The sequence below is a fragment of the Neoarius graeffei genome, chromosome 7 (assembly GCF_027579695.1).
Source record: "Neoarius graeffei isolate fNeoGra1 chromosome 7, fNeoGra1.pri, whole genome shotgun sequence".
NCBI classification, from domain to species: domain Eukaryota; kingdom Metazoa; phylum Chordata; class Actinopteri; order Siluriformes; family Ariidae; genus Neoarius; species Neoarius graeffei.
The window spans coordinates 8,221,725-8,249,598 of record NC_083575.1 but is presented as its reverse complement, the minus strand read 5'-3'; the positions used below and the strand labels follow the sequence as shown (position 1 = coordinate 8,249,598).

At 44.6% G+C, this 27,874-nt stretch overlaps 1 protein-coding gene across 2 annotated transcripts; it reads right to left on the bottom strand.

The window, feature by feature from the left end:
* Positions 1 to 378: 378 nt before the first annotated feature.
* Positions 379 to 27,874, bottom strand: LOC132888547 (4-galactosyl-N-acetylglucosaminide 3-alpha-L-fucosyltransferase 9-like). Of its 2 annotated transcripts, none has more exons than XM_060924590.1 (2): positions 27,806 to 27,874; positions 379 to 1,806 (listed from the first exon to the last, which is right to left on the bottom strand). In XM_060924590.1, exons 1-2 carry the CDS (start codon positions 27,827 to 27,829, stop codon positions 679 to 681), a joined length of 1,152 nt encoding a protein of 383 aa, XP_060780573.1. In that variant the 5' UTR covers positions 27,830 to 27,874; the 3' UTR covers positions 379 to 678. The 2 variants fall into 2 exon arrangements, with proteins under 2 accessions (XP_060780573.1, XP_060780575.1); XM_060924592.1 differs by lacking the exon at positions 27,806 to 27,874 and adding an exon at positions 20,497 to 20,566.

The following is a 27,874-nucleotide window of genomic DNA, read 5'->3' as shown; positions in this document are numbered from 1 at the left end:
GTCCTATTTTCACTTGATGCGCTCCCCCTTGGATCCATTCTTTGAAAATATGGCATCTCGTTCCAAGGTTATGCAGACAAATCTCAAATTCAACTGCCTTTGAAACAGAATAATACTAATTCTTTAAAACTTTGTTGGACTGTGTCAAATTTTGGAAACTTTCATGAGAACAAAACTGATGTCCTGATATTTGGACCCAGTGGTGCCCGTGATGCCCATCATATCAACCTATGTTCTATGGAACCATATGTAAAAGCCACCATCAAATATTTGTTGTGTGAATAGACAGTGGTTTTAAATTGGATAAACAGATCAAGTGATCAAATCTAGAATTTTCCAACTTGAAGCTCTTTTCTAATATCAAGACTTTTTTTCGCATTTGATGACTTTGAAACCATTTTTAATGTGCTTTATTAAATACATTTGACTTGACTGAATGTTACTTTGCAAAGAGTCTTGGTGACAGTCTGTGTGGGTGTGTTTGAGACTGCGTACATATGTAATTCAGGTGAGTGTGAACATGCCAGTGGAGTTTTGTGCTGGGGCTTGTATTCCATGGTGGCCATGTTTGGAGGCAGTGATATGTTCTCTGCATATTCTGAGTGTTAGCAAGTGTTCAGGAATCATTATCAACTGACAAAGAAATCTAAGCACAGTCCTAATGATTTATAAATTGCTTTATGAAAACCACCACTTGTAGATGTCATGCACAGCTTTATACTCTTTGTGCCTACCAATATATTCACAGGCGTGACAGATATATATGACAAACTCTTGATTCCAGTGGATCAGATGCGGTGTCGCGGTCAGGTGTTTTCTCCAGTCAAAGTAGCGCTTGTAAGCTTCATCATCTTTGTCCAGCTGATGCAGATATTTAGCCAGTGCTTCAGCATTAGGGAAGTCATTAACGTGAATGAAGGAATTAGCCGGAGCAAAGTCTTCATAATTTTGTCTCGGAGGCCCCAAGACGACAGGGACGGTTCCAACTGTGAGAGGACCATTTAATTTCTCTGTGAAATAGTCCTTGTGGATGGAGTTCTCAAAGGCAAGGTAAAACTTACAGCTTGCCATCGTGGAGTAGTAGTCTTCGTCTTTCATGCGCGCCCCAGTTATTTTTCCAAAAAGATGCACGGTGATGTACTTCTTTAACTCATTGTAATAGTTCATCCTGGTCCCTACTCCAGTACTGGGGACAAGGTTGGACACGAACCAGCAGAGAAGCTTGTCCTTCTTTGGGATCACAAAGTCCTCGTTTGGCTTTTTGTTTACAGTGAGTCGATATCTCACAGAAATGTCCGCATCCCGTCTATAGCTCAGTGTGAGGTTAAAAAGGTTCTCCAAACCTGGTACTTTTGGTGTGTTGGTTGGTGATTCTACATGGAACCAGATCCATTTTTGAAACGGAGGCCGAGGAGATGGTGGAAGGTTGGACAGATCCCACTTGATAGCTTTGTGGAAAATGAGAACTGCGTCTGCTTGATTGTAAAGGGTTCTGTCATCAGTCAAATGGCAGCCATCGATGTTGTATATGGTTTTACAGTCGCCAAAGTCCCACCTGTAGTTTTCAGGCCAGAACCACAGCAGCAGGATGGGTTTTTCCTGAGTCTGAGAATCTGTAGCAAAAGTGAGATTTGAGAAGTCTATGTTCTTGTAAACATTTGGTTGATAAGGAGGAAAGTGTTGAGATGGACATGTTGGTGAGGTGTACTGAAAAAACAACAAGCAAGACAAGATTCCTCCAAGCCAGCAAATGGCGATGAGGGAAAGCTGCTGTAGTTTAGACATGGTCAACATCATCCCAGACCCCTGGAGAAAAAAAAAACAGAATGGTTAAGCTTGTTATGATGAATTTCACAGTGTTCAAAATGGGGAAATTGTGGGATATTTTATTTGAATTTTCTTGTTTATTTGATTGTTCATTTTCATTTTATTGAAAGCAGTATGACATATAAACCTGTTATTCTGTGAATATTAAATTGTGAAAAAATGCTAAGAAGCTGCCCTCCTGTCTTGTTTGGTGTGTCTTATTGTGGACTTGTCCAGTGCTGGACTGGCCATCCAGGGCACGTTCCCAGTAGGCATTGTGTCTTTGGGGCTGACAGATTTATTTATTTATTTTTAAATCATCCCATGAAGCAGATATTGTGGCCCATTGCTTGTTTTTTTTGACTGACATTGGGCTGACCAAGTAGCCCATTCTCTTCTTACAAAGAACCTCCCCTTTGGGGCTCATTGTTAAAACCTGCAATTAACAGTGTGTCAAGTACCTATAGATAAGCCAAAGCATAAAGGAGACACATCGAAGTTGTAGGCAAAGAAAAGACAGGTCCTTGAGGCAGATACTGCCAAATGTGCAAAATTGCCAAATATGTTTGCTGCAGAACCTACTGCAGTATTGGCACCCACCATTTGCCACTGTAGTTGTAGAAGAGATCGATGAGAGTGAGAACAACAGGGAGGAAAATGAGGGCAAGAATATGCAAGCCAAAGAGAAATTAGATGTTGAAGGGTGAGCCCAAACCAAAATGGCTCAACAGGGAGGTTGTCATGATGATTATGATGAGAATGATGATTGTCACTGAATTATAGAACCATTGTGCATTTAAATTAGGCTGCTGTCAAGTGAAGAATCCCATGAAACTTCCCTAGATAAAGCTGAGCATACCTAACAACCTGTGCTGACCTCTTCTGCTCTCTGGACCTGCCTGATCCATCCTGACGCCCTACATCTAGCTGGAGTCTCATCACATTTCTCCTGTGGAGGACGCCCCATATGGACAGTCAAAAGTTGCACTTGGAAGATGGCTCTGGACACGCACAGTTTTGCTATGATGGCTGAGAACTAAAATTTCCATGATAACTTTAGGACTGCAGTTGTCATGAACAGTTTTGTAATCAAGCTCCATCAATGAATAGTTGAGAACATCAACAAAATAGACTTCATGCAAAAATTATATTGAATTTCCTGGTTACACAGCTGTATTTTGTGACTATATAGGACACAGTTATAGAAGTGAGTTCTTTATAATCATGCAATATGTTATCACCCAAATGAGGACAAGTTCCCTTTTGAGTCTGGTTCCTCTCAAGGTTTTTTCCACATGTCATCTGAGGGAGTTTTTCCTTGCTTCCATTGCCACAGGCTTGCTTATTCAGGATGGATGGATGGATGGATAGATAGATAGATAGTGTGGCAGCGGGGGCGTGGTCAAGCGCCGGTCTGTGACAGGAGGGCGGAGTTGGGGAAGGTAAGTGGCAGAATCGCTTCACCTGAGTGTGATTAATCTATGTTTTGTGTGTGTTCTCCCCAGTAAACCGGGCTATTTAAGGAGGGAGAGCGAGAGCAGAGGAGCTCTCTCTACAACCCGAGGACCGGAATGTGTGTGTGTGCGTGTGTGACTGAGAGAGAGAAACGCTTCCGCTGAAAAGTGCGAATAAAAGAGTTTTGCGAACTCAGTCTCTGTCCTGCCGTCCTCTGTGCTCCACCCACATCTAGCGAACCTTTACAGTGGTGCTGAACCCGGGATCGTGGAGCACCTGTCCTGCAGCCCCATGGAATCCTCCCCGTTCGCGGACTTGATCCACGCCCTCGCCACGGCTCAGCAGAGCCAGAACCAGGCACTCGTCACGCTCCGGAAGGAGCAGGAGCAGCGCTTCGAAGCCCTGGTGCTGGCTCAACAGGAAGACCGAGAGGCGTTCCGGCGCCTCCTCGCGTCGGCGGGGTCCACCAGCGCACCGGCCGCGGGCCCGTCTCCCATCACCTTGACTAAGATGGGCCCGCAGGACGACCCCGAGGCATTCATCGCGTTGTTCGAACAGGTTGCCGAAGCCTCGGGGTGGCCGACGGAGCAGCGCGCGGCGCGCCTCCTCCCCCTCCTGACGGGAGAGGCGCAGTTAGCCGCACTACAGCTCCCCGCCGACCACCGGCTGGCCTACGCCGACCTTCGCCGGGCTGTCCTCCAGCGCGTGGGGCGCACGCCGGAGCAGCAGCGCCAGCGCTTCCGCGCGCTGCGAATGGAGGAAGTCGGCAGCCCATTCGCGTTTGGCCAGCAGCTCCGGGACGCCTGCTGGCGGTGGCTGAGGGCCGAAGATCGCGACGCCGAGGGGATCATCGACCAGGTGGCGCTGGAACAATTCATCGCCCGCCTACCCGCCGGAACCGCGGAGTGGGTCCAGTGCCACCGCCCGGCGTCGCTGGATCAAGCCGTGGGACTGGCGGAGGATCATCTGGCGGCTGTCCCGGCGGCAGGACAACGGCTGTCATCTTCTTCTCTCTCCTCTTCTCTCTCTCTCTCTCTTCCCCCTCCTCCCGTGTCCCGTCCTCGCCCCATTCCCCCACCACGGAGGCGGGGGCCGGCTCCACCCCAGCCGGCCCGCCGCACCCGTGGTGCCCTCCCGTTTCTCCCTTCTGTGTCTGTCTCTCCCCCCCTCAGGTGAGTGACCCTCAAACCACAGCTGCAGAGGGGAGGCCCGGGCCGGTTTGCTGGCGCTGCGGGGAACCGGGCCACCTGCAGCAACAGTGTGTCGCGATGGAGGTGGGGGCGGTGGTGCGGATCCCCGACGCGCCAGAGGCTGCCCTCGATCAGGCCGGAGCATATCGCATACCGGTAAGTGTACAAGGGGCGACATATCAGGCGTTGGTGGATTCGGGTTGCAACCAGACCTCGATCCGCCAAAGCCTGGTGCAAGACGAGGCATTGGGGGGAGCACAAGGGGTGAAGGTGTTGTGTGTGCACGGGGATGTTCACTGCTACCCGTTGGTGTCGGTCCACATACATTTCAGAGGGGACAAATCCATAGTAAAGGCGGCGGTTAATCCTCGCCTTACCCACTCTTTGATCTTGGGGACTGATTGGCCGGGATTCCGGGGGTTGATGGCACACCTAGTAAAGAGTGGGTCCTGCCGGTTAGCGGGGGGGGGGTCCCGGTGTCGTTTTGGCTGGAGCTGCGGTCGCAGAGCCGTCTACGTCATCTCCGCGACAGAGTGAGGAGCCCCCGGCCCCTCCTCTTTCTATTGGGGAATCCCTCGCGGATTTCCCACTGGAACAATCGCGAGACGAAACTCTGTGACACGCGTTTGACCAAGTGAGAGTAATCGATGGTCAAACGCTCCAGCCGAACGCCACCCCGACCTTCCCCTATTTTTCCATTTTAAAGGATAGGTTGTACCGAGTGACGCAGGACACTCAGACGAAGGAGCGTGTCACCCAGTTGTTAATTCCAAAGAGCCGCCGGGAATTGGTATTCCAGGCGGCTCACTTTAATCCCATGGCGGGACACCTCGGGCAGGATAAAACACTCGCCCGGATAATGGCCCGGTTCTATTGGCAGGGGATTAGCGGCGACGTCCGTAAGTGGTGTACGGCGTGCCACGAATGCCAGTTAGTAAATCCCGCGGCCATTCCAAAAGCGCCTTTGCGCCCCCTACCATTAATCGAGACCCCGTTTGAAAGAATTGGGATGGATCTCGTCGGGCCATTAGATCGGTCAACACGAGGGTACCGCTTTATATTGGTTCTGGTGGACTATGCAACGCGATACCCGGAGGCGGTGCCTCTTCGCAATATCTCCGCACGTAGTATTGCAGAGGCCCTCTTCCACATCATCTCCCGGGTCGGAATCCCGAAAGAGATTCTGACTGACCAAGGCACCTCGTTTATGTCACGAACACTGGCCGAACTGTATGGGCTACTGGGTATTAAGCCGATCCGCACCAGCGTGTATCACCCACAGACGGACGGTTTAGTCGAACGGTTCAACCGCACCCTCAAGAATATTATCAAAAAATTCGTAAGTGAGGACGCACGTAACTGGGATAAGTGGCTCGAACCCTTGTTGTTTGCAGTGCGAGAGGTCCCCCAAGCCTCCACGGGGTTCTCCCCGTTTGAATTATTGTATGGGCGTAAGCCGCGCGGCATCTTAGATGTACTGCGGGAAAATTGGGAGGAGGGACCTTCGCAGAGCAAAAATGAAATTCAATACGTTATGGATCTGCGCGCAAAACTCCACACACTCACCCACTTAACTCAGGAGAATTTGCGGCAGGCCCAGGAACGGCAAACCCGCCTGTACAACAAGGGCACGCGCCTTAGGGAGTTCACTCCGGGAGATAAGGTACTCGTCCTGCTGCCCACGTCGAGCTCCAAATTAATCGCCAAGTGGCAAGGGCCCTTCGAGGTCACACGGCGAGTCGGGGACGTCGACTATGAGGTTAGGCGAACGGACAGGGAGGGGGCGCTACAGATCTACCACCTCAATCTGCTGAAGCTCTGGAACGAGGAGGTCCCCGTGGCGTTGGTGTCGGTAGTTCCGGAGAAGGCGGAGCTGGGGCCGGAGGTCCAAAAAGGGTCATTGGCATCTCGCACCTCTCCGGTCCCCTGTGGAGACCACCTCTCCCCGACCCAACTCACGGAGGTTGCCCAGTTGCAGGCCGAGTTTTCGGATGTGTTCTCGCCCCTGCCCAGTCGCACCAATCTCATAGAACACCACATAGAGACGCCCCCGGGGGTGGTAGTGCGTAGCCGTCCTTATAGATTACCCGAACACAAAAAAAAGGTGGTTCGGGAAGAACTTCAGGCCATGCTCGAAATGGGCATCGTCGAGGAGTCCCACAGTGACTGGAGCAGCCCGGTGGTCTTGGTTCCCAAGGCCGACGGCTCGGTCCGGTTCTGTGTGGACTATAGAAAAGTCAACGCGGTGTCTAAATTCGACGCGTACCCAATGCCTCGTATTGATGAGCTGCTCGATCGACTAGGCATGGCTCGCTTTTACTCGACACTGGATTTGACGAAGGGATATTGGCAGATCCCCTTGACTCCATTATCCCGGGAAAAAACGGCCTTTTCCACACCGTTCGGCTTACACCAGTTCGTCACACTTCCGTTTGGGCTGTTTGGGGCGCCCGCTACATTTCAGCGGCTGATGGACCGGGTCCTCCGGCCCCACGCCACCTATGCGGCCGCTTACTTGGATGACATCATCATTTATAGTAATGACTGGCAGCGGCACCTGCAACACCTGAGGGCCGTCCTTAGGTCGCTCAGGCGGGCGGGGCTCACTGCCAACCCGAAGAAGTGTGCGATTGGGCGGGTGGAAGTACGGTATCTGGGCTTCCACTTGGGTAACGGGCAGGTGCGTCCCCAAATTAATAAGACCGCAGCGATTGCGGCCTGCCCGAGGCCCAAGACCAAAAAGGGGGTGAGACAGTTCCTGGGGCTGGCTGGCTATTATCGTAGGTTTATACCTAATTATTCGGACGTCACCAGCCCGCTGACTGACCTCACTAAAAAGGGGGCACCAGATCCGGTCCAGTGGACGGAGCAGTGCCAGCGGGCTTTCTCTGAGGTAAAGGCTGCACTGTGTGGGGGGCCACTGTTACACTCCCCTGACTTCTCTCTCCCTTTTTTGTTACAGACGGATGCGTCGGACAGAGGGCTGGGGGCCGTTTTGTCCCAGCAGGTGGGGGGAGAGGATTGCCCAGTATTATACATCAGCCGGAAGCTGTCGGTGCGTGAGGGGCGCTACAGCACTATCGAAAAAGAGTGTCTGGCGATCAAGTGGGCGGTCCTCGCCCTCCGTTACTACCTGCTGGGGCGCTCTTTCACCCTCTGTTCGGACCACGCGCCCCTCCAGTGGCTCCACCGCATGAAGGATGCCAACGCGCAGATCACCCGTTGGTATCTAGCGCTCCAACCTTTCAACTTCAAGGTGGTCCACAGGCCGGGGGCGCAGATGGTCGTTGCGGACTTCCTCTCCCGTCAAGGGGGGGGGGGGAGTCGGCTGCGGGCCGGACGGGCGCCCGGCCTGAGTCGGGCGGTGGGGGTATGTGGCAGCGGGGGCGTGGTCAAGCGCCGGTCTGTGACAGGAGGGCGGAGTTGGGGAAGGTAAGTGGCAGAATCGCTTCACCTGAGTGTGATTAATCTATGTTTTGTGTGTGTTCTCCCCAGTAAACCGGGCTATTTAAGGAGGGAGAGCGAGAGCAGAGGAGCTCTCTCTACAACCCGAGGACCGGAATGTGTGTGTGCGTGTGTGACTGAGAGAGAGAAACGCTTCCGCTGAAAAGTGCAAATAAAAGAGTTTTGCGAACTCAGTCTCTGTCCTGCCGTCCTCTGTGCTCCACCCACATCTAGCGAACCTTTACAGATAGATAGATAGATAGATAGATAGATAGATAGATAGATAGATAGATAGATAGATAGATAGATAGATAGATTTATTCAGGATAAAATTAGCACCTGTTTAAAGTCTTTAATTTTCTGTAAAACTGCTTTGTGGCAATGTCTGTTGTTAAAAGCGCTATACAAATAAACTTGCCTTCGCTTGAAATATGAGCTATTTCTACCTAATAGAAATAAACTCTGAATGTTTGTTTTTTAAAATTCCTTTTTATAAGGTTCACAAGGTTTCACAAGGCTTTTTGCTTATGAACTTCAATGGGTGAAAAAATGAGTGATGGTGAGGGAACTGTGAGGGTTGTGTAGAGCTGATACAACACAAGTGAGAACAGAAACTTGTTTTACTGTCTGTAATCACTGTAGCCATAAATGGATCAAAAGAAATATCCACAACTCATCTCATCATCTCTAGCCGCTTTATCCTGTCTCACAGGGTCGCAGACAAGCTGGAGCCTATCCCAGCTGACTACGGGCGAAAGGCGGGGTACACCCTGGACAAGTCGCCAGGTCATCACAGGGCTGACACATAGACACAGACAACCATTCACACCTACGGTCAATTTAGAGTCACCAGTTAACCTAACCTGCATGTCTTTGGTCTGTGGGGGAAACCGGAGCACCCGGAGGAAACCCACGCGGACATGGGGAGAACATGCAAACTCCGCACAGAAAGGCCCTTGCCGGCCACGGGGCTCGAACCCAGACCTTCTTGCTGTGAGGCGACAGGGCTAACCACTACACCACCGTGCCGACCTATCCACAACTCTATTTTCTGATTTATTAATGGGGGGGCATGGTGGTGTAGTGGTTAGCGCTGTCGCCTCACAGCAAGAAGGTCCGGGTTCGAGCCCCGTGGCCAGCGAGAGCCTTTCTGTGTGGAGTTTGCATGTTCTCCCTGTGTCCGCGTGGGTTTCCTCCAGGTGCTCCGGTTTTCCTCACAGTCCAAAGACATGCAGGTTAGGTTAACTGGTGACTCTAAATTGACCGTAGGTGTGAATGTGAGTGTGAATGGTTGTCTGTGTCTATGTGTCAGCCCTGTGATGACCTGGCGACTTGTCCAGGGTGTACCCTGCCTTTTGTCCGTAGTCAGCTGGGATAGGCTCCAGCTTGCCAGCGACCCTGTTGAACAGGATAAAGCAGCTACTGTCACGGCCCTGTCTGTTTTCGGGTGTCTTTAGCTCCACCCTGGTCCATGTGTTGCTTAAGGTGCAATCAATAGGTGACTGGTCCAGGTGTGGAGGATTACAGATAATGGGGGCTTGGCCTATAAAAGGTCTCCCAAGAAGGCAAGAGGGAGACCTCTTCCTCCTTCATTTTGGTTTGGTTAATTTACTTGTATTCACACTATAACACATTGCACTTTATGTATTTTTGACGTTCTTTCATTATTTAAATAAATATTGATATATCGAACGTACGACTTGGTGTGGTCTCCCTTCATGTTGCACTTGCCTTGAGCCAGCTGGTGTAACATATGGGGGCTCGTCCGGGAGCAATTTGGAACCGGTAAAGTAAATTGATAACTCGCTGGTCATTTTGTAGGGTGACCCACATAGTATTATTTTGCGTTTGATACATTGTTTCAGTTTTTTCGTTATATAAATTGTTTTCGGTTAATTCGCTTGAGTAATTGTTTCTGTTTGGTTGGTTGGGAAGGAGGAAGTTCATCGTCCTGAAAATCAATTGTTTTGATTTTGGGACGAAGCTAATTGCATGTCTGGTGCTGTTTGTACTTGACGTAATTGTCCCTTGATTGGCGAGGCAACGCAGGTGGATTAGATTCCACTGGAGTAACGTGCAAACCCTGCGGTAGGAGAAGAGCGCATAACGCTGTTTGTTTTATTAGTTTGTTATTTTAGTTTTTTGTTTTGGGGAGTCGAACGCGGGGGGGTTCTTTTGAACTCAATCGCATGAGGGCTCCTGAAGACTAGGTCAGTTTTAATTAGGGATTTGTGTTGAGTTAGGTGCGGGGCTACTCCTGTGCTGTTGGTTTTTCGTTGATTGTGGGCAGGGGCGTCAGGGGCATTTTGAATGTGGGGGGGACAACCTGGCGGGGGGTCCTCATCTCATCTCATCTCATTATCTCTAGCCGCTTTATCCTGTTCTACAGGGTCGCAGGCAAGCTGGAGCCTATCCCAGCTGACTACGGGCGAAAGGCGGGGTACACCCTGGACAAGTCGCCAGGTCATCACAGGGCTGACACATAGACACAGACAACCATTCACACTCACATTCACACCTACACTCAATTTAGAGTCACCAGTTAACCTAACCTGCATGTCTTTGGACTGTGGGGGAAACCGGAGCACCCGGAGAAAACCCACGCGGACACGGGGAGAACATGCAAACTCCACACAGAAAGGCCCTCGCCGGCCACGGGGCTCGAACCCAGGACCTTCTTGCTGTGAGGCGACAGCGCTAACCACTACACCACCGTGGGCGGGGGGTCCTCCCCCAAGAAAAAAAATTATGAATTAGATGCTATTTCCTGCATTCTGGTGTATTTTAATAGGTTGTTAAACACCTAACTTGACCAACAAAAGTGACTTAATTCAATGACTATTTTAGAGACCATTCAAAAAGTAGGCCTATTCATTCAACTAGTCAATATATTCATCCGCCTGTTTTTAAACCCACTGCTATGCCTAAGATCATTAAATGAATGTGACACAATTGATCAACAATGAGTGTATGGGTGCATTTTACTTTATTTGGAGTATTCTTTTTTAATTTTAATTTTAGATGTACTGTAATGCCATAGTGGCACTCAACTGTATGTTTGAAAACAAAAAGTCACACTGTGTCAAATAACTGTGTCAATTAAAAAAAAACAAAAGGTACAAATTTGGTTCGTCGCAGCAGGACAGCCAAAAAAAGCAACTGCCAAGGGCGCGCGCGCACACACACACACATACTACACACAAACACACATAGAAGAGAAAGAGACAGAGTTTCTTGCCACTTATTGTGGCTTTGGATGCCAGGCAGAACTGATGTTCCTTTCCATACTAATGAAAAAAAAAATCCATTAAAAACAGGATTTGCGCACGCCTTAACGCAAAGTGTGCGCACGGGTTATAACTTGTGCGCGCGCATTAATATCTCGTGCACACGCCTTATAAGTCGTTCCCACGCTTTGTTATTGTTTTATTCACCATGTCCCCTCTACGGCTCCGTAGGGCACTCAACTGTATGTTTAAAAACAAAGTCACACTGTTTCAAGTAACTGTGAAACAAAAAAAAAAAACTCACAATAATTGGGTACAGGTTTGGAACATCACAGCAGGACAGGCAAACAAGGCAACTGCCTCAAGAGAGATCAAGATGGATTAAGCATTGTGTTTTTTTCTATTAACAACTGAAGTAAGTGAGCTTTAAACAGTCAAGAAATTAGCAGGAATTAAAAGGAATTCGCTGTTGTTTCCAGTGGTCTTCTCATTACCAGCATTGTTTTATCCAGAAAATAAAGAAATACTACACTTCAAATAGCCTACTAATATTTTTGGATGCAATTATTTTATATGATCAGTTTCATGTCAAGCAGCACTGAATTTGGATTAAATGATTGCTAACATCAAACTAGCTGACGGGCGGCACGGTGGTGTAGTGGTTAGCGCTGTCGCCTCACAGCAAGAAGGTCCGGGTTCGAGCCCCGGGGCCGGCGAGGGCCTTTCTGTGTGGAGTTTGCATGTTCTCCCCGTGTCTGCGTGGGTTTCCTCCGGGTGCTCCGGTTTCCCCCACAGTCCAAAGACATGCAGGTTAGGTTAACTGGTGACTCTAAATTGACCGTGAGTGTGAATGTGAGTGTGAATGGTTGTCTGTGTCTATGTGTCAGCCCTGTGATGACCTGGCGACTTGTCCAGGGTGTACCCCGCCTTTCACCCGTAGTCTGCTGGGATAGGCTCCAGCTTGCCTGCGACCCTGTAGAAGGATAAAGCGGCTAGAGATAATGAGATGAGAAACTAGCTGACAGATTTCCTAACGTTGACGAGCTGCTAACTGCATTAAGATTTATTTTGGAGAAAAAAAACTGTCTTGTGGGGCAGTGGTGTAGTGGAGATTTTTAAAGTGGGGGTACGCGATTCGTGACGTCATCGATTTGATATCCTGTCAGAAGCGGTAGCCTTTGTTTGGTCGCCTATGTTTGATATGAATGATTTGTATAAATGTTACGTTCTTTTAACAACACAAGAGGGCACAAGAAGACACTTTTTTCCAGACATTTTTATGTGTGCAATTTTCATTCGTGTTTGTCAGTACAGCCCAACTGTTATGGCGAAAAGCCGCGGCTTATTTTGTCTCCAATAAATATGCCGAAATGGCTAAAGAGGAACAAATTCGCCTTCTCCTTCCGAATGCATCATCGTAGACAGCACCACTCTGCTGCTGGAACTCAACATCAACCTTGCATAGGTTTAACATGGACTATCAGGCGTGAAGCCAAAATATTGGAAATTATGATACACAAACACCTTTGTTCATGTTCGATTCATGTTCATTTGAGCCGAGCTGCATTCGGAATTCGATATTTTTACTAGCTACTTACTGCCGTGGCAACAGCTACAGCATGTGTCCAGAAGTTCAAAAAAAGTCACGTCACTCACTCACATCGCATACAAACCAGCAATGGGCTGAAATTTATTATAAAAGGCACCAATCGAATAAATCAAGCATTTAGTCTGGCGCGATTGAGGCACCTGCGTATACAAAATACATGACATGCAGCCATTGGGTTAAGCCCTACCATGCACTCCTTCTTAAAGACTTGAGTATTTCTTTAAATTTATTGTCTTTTTTTTTTTAATCTCACCTCGGGAGAAGTGGGTGGACGGCGTACCCCCGCGTACCACGCCCACTACACCCCTGTTGTGGGGAAACTTTGACTTACTTTCCGCTTCTTTGAAAAGAATTTCCGTATGTCCATTGCCAGTAAACACACTTTATAGGAGCAAACATTAAGCAAAGATACTGAATAACATAAAAGCTTTTATCAACCGTCTCTGCATTAAGATTAAGAACGTCGCATCATTCCGATCTGATTTATAGCACATCGCGCTACATTCTATCCTTTCCATGCGAACGCTGGTGAGCAATTCCAGCGTTATGGACGTGACACTTGAACTCAAAATGGCAACAAATGACCCAGTGCATGTTTTATTGTCTCCCAGTATTTAAACAGGTGTTGCATATTTTAAGGCTGTACCATACTGGAGAAGTGATAGAACAAGAACAATTCCCATAGTACATCTAGGGCATGCCAGAAAATGCCAATAAAAGATGCGTTATGGATGTGACAGAAAAAGTATCACTTTTCTTGGGTGACTGTACATTTTTATCAAACTCTGTGAAATTGTAAACCTAATGTCGAAATGGAGATATCCGTTTGATAGAGGGGTCCAAGGTGAATATTAAAAAATCTTTGTTTAAAATATTTTGTACTTCATGCAGAGTTTCGGAAGGAAAAGTCAGCGTTATGGATGTGACGAAATTCCGTTATGGATGTGACGCGTCTGAAATAGACATGGCATATGTTTAGAAAATCAGCAATTTAACCACCATAACCCTTTGAAAAACTCTCTAAATATCAGCTAAAACTATCAAAGTTCTTAAATAATATTTAGGATGGCTATTGTTTTGCTGTTTTGTGGATTTTAGCATACATTTCTGTGGCTTGTGGCAATAATATAGAATTGTACATGATCAAAGTTGATTTTAGCTTGGGGTTTACATTATCAGAAAGAAAGACTGACAGTGACATATTAGGTTGGTTACAAATTGGTTCAGCTTATTCACATCTGTAAAATACAGGCCTAGGTGATATCTCTGGGAGTGGTTTTGATGTATTACATGTTGCTTTATTTTTGCATGGTGAGGTTGACATTTACATGGAATTGCCCTGAACTGGGTTGGAAAAAAAATAGAAGCTGCCGGTCTAGTTCTGCTTCTAGGCTACGGTGACTTGAAGGCAAATCCTGGAGCGGATTTCCAGTGACATGTGAATTCTCCTATCATTTAAGTGGAATGGATTCTTTCGCAATATACCGCAGGGTGAACTAATATTTTATATTAAATGTGGAGGGGTCGAAACAAGCAATTTTGAAATGTGGAGGGGACACGTCCATGGATTAAAGCAAAAAAAAAAAAAATTTGACTGAAAATTTACGGGGGGTGGGGGGGGATTTCTATGAAATTCTATGGGGGGGTGTTATGGGTGGATTTCGATGAAATTCTGAGAATGATTAACTTAGAACTGATAACTTTATCAATTAATTAATGGATTAATATATTCAATTTATTGCACTTTCTTTCTGTTGCTTCCGTATATTATTTTTTTGTCCCTTACAAAAATCTACCATGGTTTACTATGGTTTTACCATGGTTTTTATGTAGTAACCATGATTCTACCATGGTATCTCATGGTTATTCTAAGTAGTATGAACCAACCATAGTATTACTATGGTTCATCCATGGTAGTAACCATGGATCTACTATGGTATTTCATGGTGATTCTAAGAACTATGAACCAACCATAGCATTACTGTGGTTTATCCATAGTACTGCAGTAGCTGTGGTAGCATCATAGTTGTATGTGTAATAGGTCATAGTAACTTTGAAATTAGTTTAAAAAGGGATAGTATGGTTTTTAAAAGGATGCACTAACTGTAGTATTACCATGCTTTCGTCCAACAGTCAATGCTGTAGAGAAGGATCTCGATTAACAGCCCAGATACATTTACCATAGTGAAACCATGGTTAAATCATGGTTAAACCATAGTCATGAACCATGGTTTTCATGGTTACCCAAAAAACCATGAAAACCATGAATAACTATAAACCATGGTAAAACCATGGTTAGTTTTCATAAGGGGTGGCAAACCACACAAATGCAAGCGCCTGGAATGTTTAGTTTTTTGCACCATGAACTAAATGGCTTTCCATTTTCACCTGTTTCGTACAGCCAAGCCCACCTCCACTTGTATTTTACACCTTTATTGATGGCAGACACATCAGTGCCTTCTTTCATGTAAAGCGCATCCATGCTGCCGAAACCGAAAGCAGAACGACATGCTCCTCTATGCTCGACGTCAATATAGAAAAAAGTTTGGATCTTCGCTTAAATTAAAATTGGGGTTTGACCTTACTTTGTGTTGAATACGACTTCAAAAACAATTCACGATTTTATTAAGAGAAATATTGTGGCCAACACGAGTGTTAAGTTACCTAAAAGATCACGTGAAGTTGGCTGCTATCTACTTTGCGTTCGTTCTCATTTTCCTCCATCATTTCATAGGCCAGAAACAGATGTTTTGACGTAATTTAACTTAGTAGGCTATGATTATTATTTAACCGTAGTCTTCTAGACATTTTGACTGTTTGGGGCATTGAACGCTGGTGTATGATTTTCAGGGAATAAAGTTTAGCGCATGTCGGAACATCATTGCGTTCGCAGCCTCCAACTCCTCAAACGTCCTTTAAATTGTGATATAACGTAGGCTATAAGGCACGGTTCTAACATACCTTACACATTGGCCTAACGAAAAGAATAATTGTTGGGGCATCTGCTGATTTGTTAGCTATAAATTTAGGTCTAATTACTTCTGACAGTCTGCAAGCATTGCACCGTCGGGTCTTCAAGTCTGGCTGAAGCAGAGGAGCGGGCTTTCCGGGGTTTATTTTTTCTTTTTTTTTTTTTTTTTTTACATGCTCTTTCTATATGTCCAGATTTGAACTAAGTCATTTTGGCAAGATTTAATTTAATACAAAACAGAAATGGTCAGACACAAGCACGCCAAGCACATGGGAATGTATTTTGCCAATTTTGACAGCGCATGTTTTTTTAATGCCGCACTGTAGATAGTGAACGTTTAAACATGATCAAACATAGGAAATGAACGACACAAAGCATGGCTCAAAAACAAAAAAGTTAAATAAACCCTGCTGATAGTTGATGGTGTTGCAACACATCAGTGTTATAACCCAATCTCTACCCAACCACCAGTCATTTTAATTCTCCTCGGATCAGCACCGACCTCACATTTGGCCTTGGGAGAGCTCAGTTGACGGAAATCCGTCACACGACGGAAAACTTTAATCCATGCACGTCCCCTTCACTTTGTATAGCGGCGACGCCCATGGGTGGAGAACATCATGGCTGACGCTTTGTCGCGGTCCCCTTGTGATGTGTGATTACTCTGTCATAATCCAGTGTGTTCTGTGTTTCTCTTATTTCAGCCCGTCTTAAATTGCTGCCTGGCGCCAAGGTGTGCTGATTGGTTGGGATGGGGAGATGCAGGACAGTGGAAAGTGGATGGGTATTTCACAGTCACTGTAATATGACTGATTTAAGTTTTTGTGGTGTTTTCACTGTGCTCTGTTGTGTATGTTCTATATATGGATATTTAGTTTTCTGTTTAGTTAAATTGTGTAGAGACTCACTGACATACCTGTCAACCCTCCCGTTTTTCCCGGGAAATCCCTTATTTTGACTTATTTCCCGCTGTCTTCCCGTTTTTTTATTTTCCCGAAAATATCCCGTATTTTCACATTATATAAAAGTCCCGGGGCGGCACGGTGGTGTAGTGGTTAGCGCTGTCGCCTCACAGCAAGAAGGTCCTGGGTTCGAGCCCCGTGGCCGGCGAGGGCCTTTCTGTGCGGAGTTTGCACATTTGTTCTTGGCAGTTGCTTTTTTTGGCTGTCCTGCTGCGACGAACCAAATTTGTACCTTTTGTTTTTTTTTAATTGACACAGTTATTTGACACAGTGTGACTTTTTGTTTTCAAACATACAGTTGAGTGCCACTATGGCATTACAGTACATCTAAAATTAAAATTAAAAAAGAATACTCCAAATAAAGTAAAATGCACCCATACACTCATTGTTGATCAATTGTGTCACATTCATTTAATGATCTTAGGCATAGCAGTGGGTTTAAAAACAGGCGGATGAATATATTGACTAGTTGAATGAATAGGCCTACTTTTTGAATGGTCTCTAAAATAGTCATTGAATTAAGTCACTTTTGTTGGTCAAGTTAGGTGTTTAACAACCTATTAAAATACACCAGAATGCAGGAAATAGCATCTAATTCATAATTTTTTTTCTTGGGGGAGGACCCCCCGCCCACGGTGGTGTAGTGGTTAGCGCTGTCGCCTCACAGCAAGAAGGTCCTGGGTTCGAGCCCCGTGGCCGGCGAGGGCCTTTCTGTGTGGAGTTTGCATGTTCTCCCCGTGTCCGCGTGGGTTTTCTCCGGGTGCTCCGGTTTCCCCCACAGTCCAAAGACATGCAGGTTAGGTTAACTGGTGACTCTAAATTGAGTGTAGGTGTGAATGTGAGTGTGAATGGTTGTCTGTGTCTATGTGTCAGCCCTGTGATGACCTGGCGACTTGTCCAGGGTGTACCCCGCCTTTCGCCCGTAGTCAGCTGGGATAGGCTCCAGCTTGCCTGCGACCCTGTAGAAGGATAAAGCGGCTAGAGATAATGAGATGAGATGAGATAAAAGTCCCGTATTTTCACAATATAAAAAAGTCGGTAGGTCCAGAATTCATGACGCACCTCTGACAGGAGTTTACAGCAGGAAGTCGGGCCATGAATTCATGTCCCCGCCCTCTCAGGCATCAGTAATTACAGAACTCCGTCCGGAGGCGAGGCTGAACAAGTGATTGGGTCCAGTGTTGCCAGATTGGGCGGTTTCCCGCCCAAGTTGGGCGGTTTCAAGTGCATTTTGGCGGGTTTTGAACATATTTTGGGCTGGAAAACGTCAGCAGTATCTGGCAACACTGATTAGGTCTGAGGTCAAGATGGCGATGCTAATAGCTAAGAAAAACATTAGCCTCTCTTTCTTTGATGATTTCAACAAGTGCGTGGCTGGAATGTTCCCAGACTCTTCCATCGCAAAGAAATTTTCCATGGGGAAAACGAAAGCCTCCCAAATAATCAAAGGTAAGCTACACATGTTTACATTAAGTATGTCCTGGCTAAGACCTCATAAATAGCCTAGTGTAAACTAATTGGTGTATTAACTGTTTTATCCACTCATTGTCTATTTTATTTTCTATCTGAAACTTACCCATTTTAAATCACTCTTGGTTTAATATCTATTACTCTTTATCTCTTTTACTCTATCTATCTATCTATCTATCTATCTATCTATCTATCTATCTATCTATCTATCTATCTATCTAGTGTTCCGAGGCCATGACTATGGTAAAACCATAATAAATTGCAAATGGAATTGAATTTATTGACTGGTTGCATAATGACCTTTCTTATTTTAACATAAGATACGTATTTTAGCCCTTAATTTGGGAAATAACTGGTACCACTGAAAGCAAATAAAAATAAATGTATAGTTTATTCACAAATGCACTCTATAAACCATAATGGTGATGATACACGGGGCAACTTTTTGGGCAATGTTGCCGAGCAATGTTGCTGGGCAATTGCGTTTTGACTCTTTTCTATTGAGATTGGGCAACATTGTTTCTTTCTGAATGGTTTTGATAATCTCTGGCAACTTTTTGAGATAAGCCAATCAGAACGCGAGTATCGAGTCATGTGACCTCCGGTGAGGTTCGGATCAGAAATTTCAAACAAATATGGCGGCCGCTCAGTGTCAGTGGAGTGAACAGATGGAGAGACTCCTCATCTGTTTTTACGCCGGTAAGTTGTTATTTTAATATTCTATATGGAGGAATTTACCTCACCAAAGCTCTAAAAAACAACAGACAGCTTGATTAAATGGTCACAGCAAAAATTAAGACATCGATTTTTTTTAGCTAACTGTAAACTGCCGTTGCTAACTGTTGTTGCCCATTGTTAGTTGCCCTGAAAAGTTGCCCTGTGTCTCACCTAGTTGCCCGTTGCCAGCAACATTGTTCGGCAACATTGCCCAAAAAGTTGCCCCGTGTATCATCACCATAAGCATATTGAGTTTGGGTCTTGGCTATCACCAACATGCACCAGAGTACAGGAAATCACAAATACTAGATAGAAAATTGCCCCCCATTCAACTACACACCCACTTTTGGTGAAGGGTATGACTTTCCGAAATTTTCCCTTATTTCGAGTTAAAAATCTGGGAAATATCCCTTTTTTTCAAACCTCAAAGTTGACAGGTATGCTCACTGAGGTGTGTCTCTATTTTAAGGAGGGGGGTGTCACGACCCTGTCTGTTTTGGGGTGTCTTTAGCGCCACCCTGGTCTGTGTGTTGCTTAAGGTGCAATCAATTCCTCCTTCATTTTGGTTTGGTTAATTTACTTGTATTCACACTATAACACGTTGCACTTTTTATTTTCTGTATTTTTGACGTTCTTTCATTATTTAAATAAATATCGATATATCGAACGTACTACTTGGTGTGGTCTCCCTTCATGTTGCACTTGCCTTGAGCCAGCAGGTACAGATAATGAGATGAGATTGAGGGTTGGAACTATTCCTTATCAATAGTAGTAAAGTGCACAAATGTTTTTATCGCATAACAGATCAACCATGATAACATGAGCATACTGGTTTACTGCAGCTGTTTGTGTGGTTAACTTCATAAATCGTTGCCTCCTGTGTGTTAAACTAACCATCCCACCATGGCTGATGTCACTGTACAAATCGGACGACAAACATTGAGCCTTTTGAGCCGGAAATACAGATCCGGCTCAGCTCCATGCCACTTCTAGAGGTAAGAAAGATGGACAAAAGCTTCATCCAACAAACGTCTGACTCCTGAGTACACAAGCAGCTGGTTTCAGGCTCTTTATTGTACTTACTGTCGTGATGTACGCTCAATTTCTGCTCTTGCCGAAGCTTTTAGGCTCCAATTATCGGTCATCTGTTTGTTTGTTTGTTTTTAAGACATAAATACAAATTTCAGATATACACGTTGAGGTGATCCAGACTGCTTTATCTATCTTGAACTGCAATCTACAGCTTAAAAAATTGACTTATTCTCTGAACTCTGTTTTTTTTTCACTTCTTCTTAAAACCACAGACATTTTGTTACTGTTCCTTGACATGCTAGTTTATGTCCATTCTCAAGGTCGTACTGATTTTAAAGGAGATATAACCTTCCAGAAAACTTCCTGCATTACTTCCCTGTGTTAGATGATGAAAATATTGAACCTTGAAAATGTTGTAAGGAAACGTATCAAACACGGCACAGTCGGTGAAGGAACAGACCTGTCCTCTTCCTGTAAACATTTACCTTTCTGAACACTGAGAAGCTCTGAGAATGTGTCAGAGATTATAATTTCAAGTTCAGAGTTTTGTGAACTATTATAAAAGGTGAGGGTTGTTTTGTTTTCCTTTTAAGATGATTGAAGGGAAGCTTACCTGAAAGTGTTCGCTGGTAAAGGAAGAAAAATGAGAGAGAAACAGGAAGACGATACTACAGACTCCAACCTTTTACAATAGCATCCTGTATTATGTTACACACACGAACACGCCTCTCTCTCTCTCTCTGCTCTACCTCAGCTTTTTTGTTTAGTTTTACAAATCAAATCACAAGCCCCGGCATCCAGGACAAGCAGATTATATGCCTGGACTGACCTTTTCTATTTATTTTCATTGTCGGGTTTATTTTATTTATTTATTCATTTATTTTTAATTAATTTCAAGCTTCAAACAGCCTTGTCCTATGGCAGATAATTTTCCTGACTATAAGCATTTATTTCTAGAAATGAGGAAAATTTAAAGCTTTAATAATAATTTTTAAAAGGCTAAAAATTGGCTTAATAATCCTATATTTGGTTAACTGTTTATCCAGTCAAGTATACCATGTGCAATAGGACATGGGATGGAGGGGTGCATACCAAAATGAACAGATCTCGCTTTCTTCCTAGCGTGTTACGTCGCGATCTAATGTTGCATCATCAGCAGTTCAAAAAGATGCAGTTGGCTGGTGTAGAGTCACATGATCAGAGAGACCTGTGAGGTAGGTGGGAATTGGTCATGACTAAATTAGAGGAAATACTGGGGAAGGGAAAAAAGCCGAACCTTGAACTCAAAGTCCCATCAGCTTCGTGGAAAACCATATCATATGATCCTGTCACATGCTCTGCTTCGTCACGTGTCTGACTGCATTCACCTGGGGCCCAGAACACACCTACTGGACACAGCCTGGACTCAAACAGGCATTTTGTGAAATAAATCTCACAAAGAATCCACGCCTTTGTATTTTGTGCATTGATCTCTGGTTTCGAGTTTGTAGTTGGCTTGTCGAGCCGGTTTCTCATGAGTTCTAAGCTGAAGAAATGATTAACAGAAACTCAGACAGTAAAGGACAGGAATGACCGTGAAACTACATTTCACTCAACTGAAAAAAAGAATCCAATGCAAACAAGGGTCACCACAGTAAGCAAACAAATCTCGTGTTTCTGTCCTGAGAACAGACTGAAGGATGTGTACGTTGCATAATGACCTTTCTTATTTTAACATAAGATACGTATTTTAGCCCTTAATTTGGGAAATAACTGGTACCACTGAAAGCAATTAAAAATAAATGTATAGTTTATTCACAAATGCACTCTATAAACCATAAGCATATTGAGTTTGGGTCTTGGCTATCACCAACATGCACCAGAGTACAGGAAATCACAAATACTAGATAGAAAATTGCCCCCCATTCAACTACACACCCACTTTTGGTGAAGGGTATGACTTTCCTAAATTTTCCCTTATTTTGAGTTAAAAATCTGGGAAATATCCCTTTTTTTCAAACCTCAAAGTTGACAGGTATGCTCACTGAGGTGTGTCTCTATTTTAAGGAGGGGGGTGTCACGACCCTGTCTGTTTTGGGGTGTCTTTAGCGCCACCCTGGTCCGTGTGTTGCTTAAGGTGCAATCAATTCCTCCTTCATTTTGGTTTGGTTAATTTACTTGTATTCACACTATAACACATTACACTTTTTATTTTCTGTATTTTTGACGTTCTTTCATTATTTAAATAAATATCGATATATCGAACGTACTACTTGGTGTGGTCTCCCTTCATGTTGCACTTGCCTTGAGCCAGCAGGTACAGATAATGAGATGAGATTGAGGGTTGGAACTATTCCTTATCAATAGTAGTAAAGTGCACAAAAGTGCACAAAAAAAAAAAAAAGGCGGCACGGTGGTGTAGTGGTTAGCGCTGTCGCCTCACAGCAAGAAGGTCCTGGGTTCGAGCCCTGTGGCCGGCGAGGGCCTTTCTGTGCGGAGTTTGCATGTTCTCCCCGTGTCCGCGTGGGTTTCCTCCGGGTGCTCCGGTTTCCCCCACAGTCCAAAGACATGCAGGTTAGGTTAACTGGTGACTCTAAATTGACCGTAGGTGTGAATGTGAGTGTGAATGGTTGTCTGTGTCTATGTGTCAGCCCTGTGATGACCTGGCGACTTGTCCAGGGTGTACCCCTCTTTTCGCCCGTAGTCAGCTAGGATAGGCTCCAGCTTGCCTGCGACCCTGTAGAACAGGATAAAGCGGCTAGAGATAATGAGATGAAAACTTTTTGTACAACTAACATTTTTCCTTTCAGTTCCATTCATTCTACAAAAATCGATTCATTTACCAAACAACACAGCGGTATCTGTTACACACCATATGGAATAAAAGCATCTTTTTTTATTGTATAGTTGTGGGTTTTTTTGTTTGTTTGTTTGCTTTTAATAGTAGATGCTGGACACATACTGTACAGGATGCATGGATGCTCTGTTCTGTGTCAGTTTATTCATTTATATCTATCTAGAGTGGGTGACACAGTAGTGTAGTGGTTAGCACTGTCGCCTCACAGCAAGAAGGTTCTGGGTTCGAGCCCAGGGGCCTTTCTGTGTGCATGTTCTTCCCGTGTCTGTGTGGGTTTCCTTCAGGTGCTCCGGTTTCCCCCACAGTCCAAAGACATGCAGGTTAGGTTAACTGGTAGCTCTAAATTGACTGTAGGTGTTCATGTGAGTGTGAACGGTTATTTGTCTCTATGTCTCAGCCGTGCGATGATCTGGCGACTTGTCCAGGGTGTACTGTACCTCGCTTCTCACCCGTAGTCAGCTGGGATAGGCTCCAGCTTGCCCGAGACCCTGCACAGGATAAGTGGTTATGGATAATGGATGGATGGATCTATCTACAGTGCAGAAGTATTCACCCCCTCTTGAACTTTTCCATCTACAGTGTCTTGCAAAAAAGTATTCAGATTTCTGTTTTTCATCTTAATTATTGTTTGTGTCACAATTTAAAAAAAAAAAAACATTTTGCACCTTTAAAGTTCTAGGCATGTTGTGTAAATCAAATGGTGCTCACCCCCCAAAAATCCATTTTAATTCCAGTTTGTAATGTGACAAAACAGAACAAACACCAAGGGGGATGAATACTTTTGCAAAACACTGTATTGTTGTATGAATAATAGTACTTTACTTATATAGCACCTTTAATACATTTAAAATGCTGATATTAGTTTACAGAAGTGAAAATAAACAAAATTACATCAAAAACATATTTTGCAAAAATTACCCCAAAAAAGTTTTGGAATGACTCAGCCAGAGCCCAGACCTAAATCCAATTGAAAAGCTGTGGGGTGACCTGGAGAGGGCTGTGCACAAGAAACGCCCTCGCAATCTAACAGATTTGGAGCGCTTTTGCAAGGAAGAGTGGGCAAATATTGCCAAGTAGCCCAAGAGCATTAGCTCAAAATTGAGTCCAACCCGGAACAAATTAGTAACAAGCTGAATTTTTCAGAATATGTTCAGAATACCCTTAGGAATAACATACTAAAAGTCCCCGGGAATCCACCTTGTGCTCTCTGAGAAATTCAAGATGGCGTCCAAAATGGCCACCGATTGGAGATTTTTCAACATCTCAGGGATAAAACATAATATAAATGCAATTAAAATGTTAAATTATATGTTCTCTCATACAAGCAATGCAAATTCACCATTGTCACACTGTTAAAATTAAAATTAACCAAGATTACAAGGTCATTAATGTGGAAATTACATGGAATTTGATGGTTGACATGATTGACAGATTAGCTTAGTAGGCTACCTACGGTACATACATGAACATAATGTAAGACAACAATTAGACATCAATTTCCTTCATATTTAGTGCATCTTTAAGCTTTGATAAAATATTAAAGGGAAATTAAATTTGAGAACTCTATCTTCTAAAACTACAATGGCAAGCTGTTTCAGTACACTTCTTCAACATTCCGGCGACTTTCATGACAAAAAGGTCTGCCTCAATAAAAGCTCTTGCTTATAAACAATGAGTAGACTTAAACACTTCTCAGTGCCTCAGTTGTAATGCTTGGACCTTTGTTGTACCATCAGTGAAGTAGGGAATTTATTCAAGCTTGTTTAAGGGTGGAAAAAATTAATATTTGAGTTTCTAGCGCCAGTCTTTACTACTAGCAATGCCAGTGTGTTCGGACAAAAAATGACTAAACTCAGCATGACCTTTTAAAAATGACTGAACTCAGCATGACCTTTTAACATGCCATTTTTCATTTTACACCACCAATTTACTTTAATTAATATTAATGAAAATAAGTGCTCCAACCCCTAGTAATTGTGTTTGTTGTTTTGTGAACAGAATAGGATGATACGGAGTGAGCGAGTAACCAATGGATCCACACTATACACAAATATACTGTTATAATAATGCGTACATTGTTATTATATAATGTTAATACACAATGTAATTAATACACACATGTTGGAATTTACTCTCCTACCCTACAAAACATATATTCTGACCTTCTTAATTGCATTAATATTTTGTTTTGGGCCTGAGATATGGGCAGATCTCCATTTGGCGGCCATTTTGGACACCATCTTGAATTTCTCAGAGAGCACAAGGGGGATTTCCAGGGACTTTTAGTATGTTATTCCTAAAGGTATTCTGAACATATTCTGAAATTTTCAGCTTGTTACTAATTTGTTCCAGGTATAACCCTATTACACCGACTAGTGGCCTAGTGGTAGCGTGTCCGCCTCTTGATCGGGAGATCGTGAGTTCTATTCACGGTCGGGTCATACCAAAGACCATCATAAAAATGGTACCTACTACCATCTGGCAAGGCACACTGCAATACAGATGTGCATGGGGAGTTAAACTCTCGTGGTTACCAGAGGACTAGCCCCCCACTGTAACCCTAGCTATGTAATAGACGAGAGGCCAAGGGCTATGGAAACGGAGATCGGCGCCGCCCGATGCGCCATCATACAGAGTTGGCCTGGTTAGTACTTGAGTGGGAGACTGCCTAGGAATACCAGGTACTGTAAGGCGTGGGAAGGACTTTGACTTTTTTTTTGATAACCCTATTACTCCTGGGCTAAAGTCTAAATGTGGCAGGCTGATAGACTCCAACCTAAAAAGACTGAATGCTGTAATTAAATCAAAAGGTGCTTCAACAAAGTATTAGTTTAAGGGTGTGCACACTTATGCAACCAGCTAATTGTACGTTTTTTTTTATGATTTTCCCCCTAACAAATTTGTTTGTTTTTCAATTGAATTGTACAGGTTATAGGTCACATTAAAGATGGGAAAAGTTTTGAAATTATTTATCATGGTCTATTTTTTACATCAGAAAACCCGATCATTTTAATGGGGTGTGTACACTTTTTATATCCACTGTATACAGCAGTTACTTAAGAAGGCCTCTGTTAGACTGTATTTCTCGAGGCAACTCAAGAGATCCTCCATTGCATCAACTGAGTTACTGTTTTACGTCACCTGTATACAATCAATCCTCGAATATGCCTGCCAAGTCTATCACCATGCCTTACCGGAGTATCTAAGTGACAACCGATAAAGGCTGGAGAAACAGACTCTTAAAATCATCTACCCTAGTTTGTCTTACAGGGAAGTCCTTGGGCAATCTGGTCTTGTTGAAAGAAGAGAGGCAATGGCATCCAGACTGTTTGGTGAGATTACCTCTAACCCACAGCATAGGCTCTACAAGCTCCTCCCCGCAAGGAACATTTGCACTTCCACATTAAAGGTCTCCTTGTATCGTTTTTTCATTAATTGTGCGGTGGTCTCTAGTATGAATGAATGCCCTGTGAGCCGGTTTTGATGAAAAAAATGCTGTGATGCTCCTGTTTCAGGCTGTTCTAGTTTGGTGGAGGAGTGGGTGGGGAGAGAACGACAGGATTTCAGCTCTTACTCATGAATATTCATGACATGTAAACATATCGCTTCTGATTGGCTAACAGCACTGTGATGTTCCCTCCAGTGGGTTATGGGCGAGGCCATGACTACTAATTTTTGAAGTGACGCAAGTTCGTAGGGCTTTTTCTGATTCGCTCGTTTTTCCGTCTATTTTCTTTCATAGGCTAATACAGGGAATGGGGGTAGAAGAACATTTTCACGTGCAGCATGCATACGCAACTCGGCATGACCTATGGTATTTCAAAAAGAGCAAGTATTAAACGGTTTGTCGTGGAATGACACCTTTAAGGAACTCCAGGAAGTTTGCTGGCCCCCCTTGCAAGACTGAATGTTTTAAGAATAGTTTTATAATGAGTTTTGCATTTACATCTTAATATTTCAATTTGAGGGGGCACGGTGGTGTAGTGGTTAGCGCTGTCGCCTCACAGCAAGAAGGTCCTGGGTTCGAGCCCCGGGGCCGGCGAGGGCCTTTCTGTGCGGAGTTTGCATGTTCTCCCCGTGTCCGCGTGGGTTTCCTCCGGGTGCTCCGGTTTCCCCCACAGTCCAAAGACATGCAGGTTAGGTTAACTGGTGACTCTAAATTGACCGTAGGTGTGAATGTGAGTGTAAATGGTTGTCTGTGTGTCAGCCCTGTGATGACCTGGCGACTTGTCCAGGGTGTACCCCGCCTTTCGCCCGTAGTCAGCTGGGATAGGCTCCAGCTTGCCTGCGACCCTGTAGAAGGATAAAGCGGCTAGAGATAGTGTGATGTGTGATATTTCAATTTGAGTGAAATTTTTAATTTCAAAATTTAAATCAATAATTTTTATGGGTTTTTTTTTGGTATATATATATATATATATATCATCTCATCTCATTATCTCTAGCCGCTTTATCCTTCTACAGGGTCGCAGGCAAGTTGGAGCCTATCCCAGCTGACTACGGGCGAAAGGCGGGGTACACCCTGGACAAGTCGCCAGGTCATCACAGGGCTGACACATAGACACAGACAACCATTCACACTCACATTCACACCTACGCTCAATTTAGAGTCACCAGTTAACCTAACCTGCATGTCTTTGGACTGTGGGGGAAACCGGAGCACCCGGAGGAAACCCACGCGGACACGGGGAGAACATGCAAACTCCACACAGAAAGGCCCTTGCCGGCCCCGGGGCTTGAACCCAGGACCTTCTTGCTGTGAGGCGACAGCGCTAACCACTACACCACCGTGCCGCCGGGGTGTGTGTATATATATATATATATATATATATATACACACACACACACCAAATATATATATAATTTTTTAAATCTTTTTTTTATTCTTATGCATTTGTTAACCTAAATGTAATTCAACCAAATGGTTGCAATGTTTTAATAAATAAAGTATCTATCATCTATTCTCTTCACTAGAACAAATGGGCCCTAAATCTGTCCCAGCATGACAAAAAAATTATTAATTTTAAAAAATCCACATTCCACACATACATGCTTTTGTCAGTCCTGCGTGCTGTGGCATGTGCACCTGAAGGCGTCGAGCAGACTCCATTGAAGGACTGTTCAGATGCAGGATCACTGCGAAGTATTACGCTAT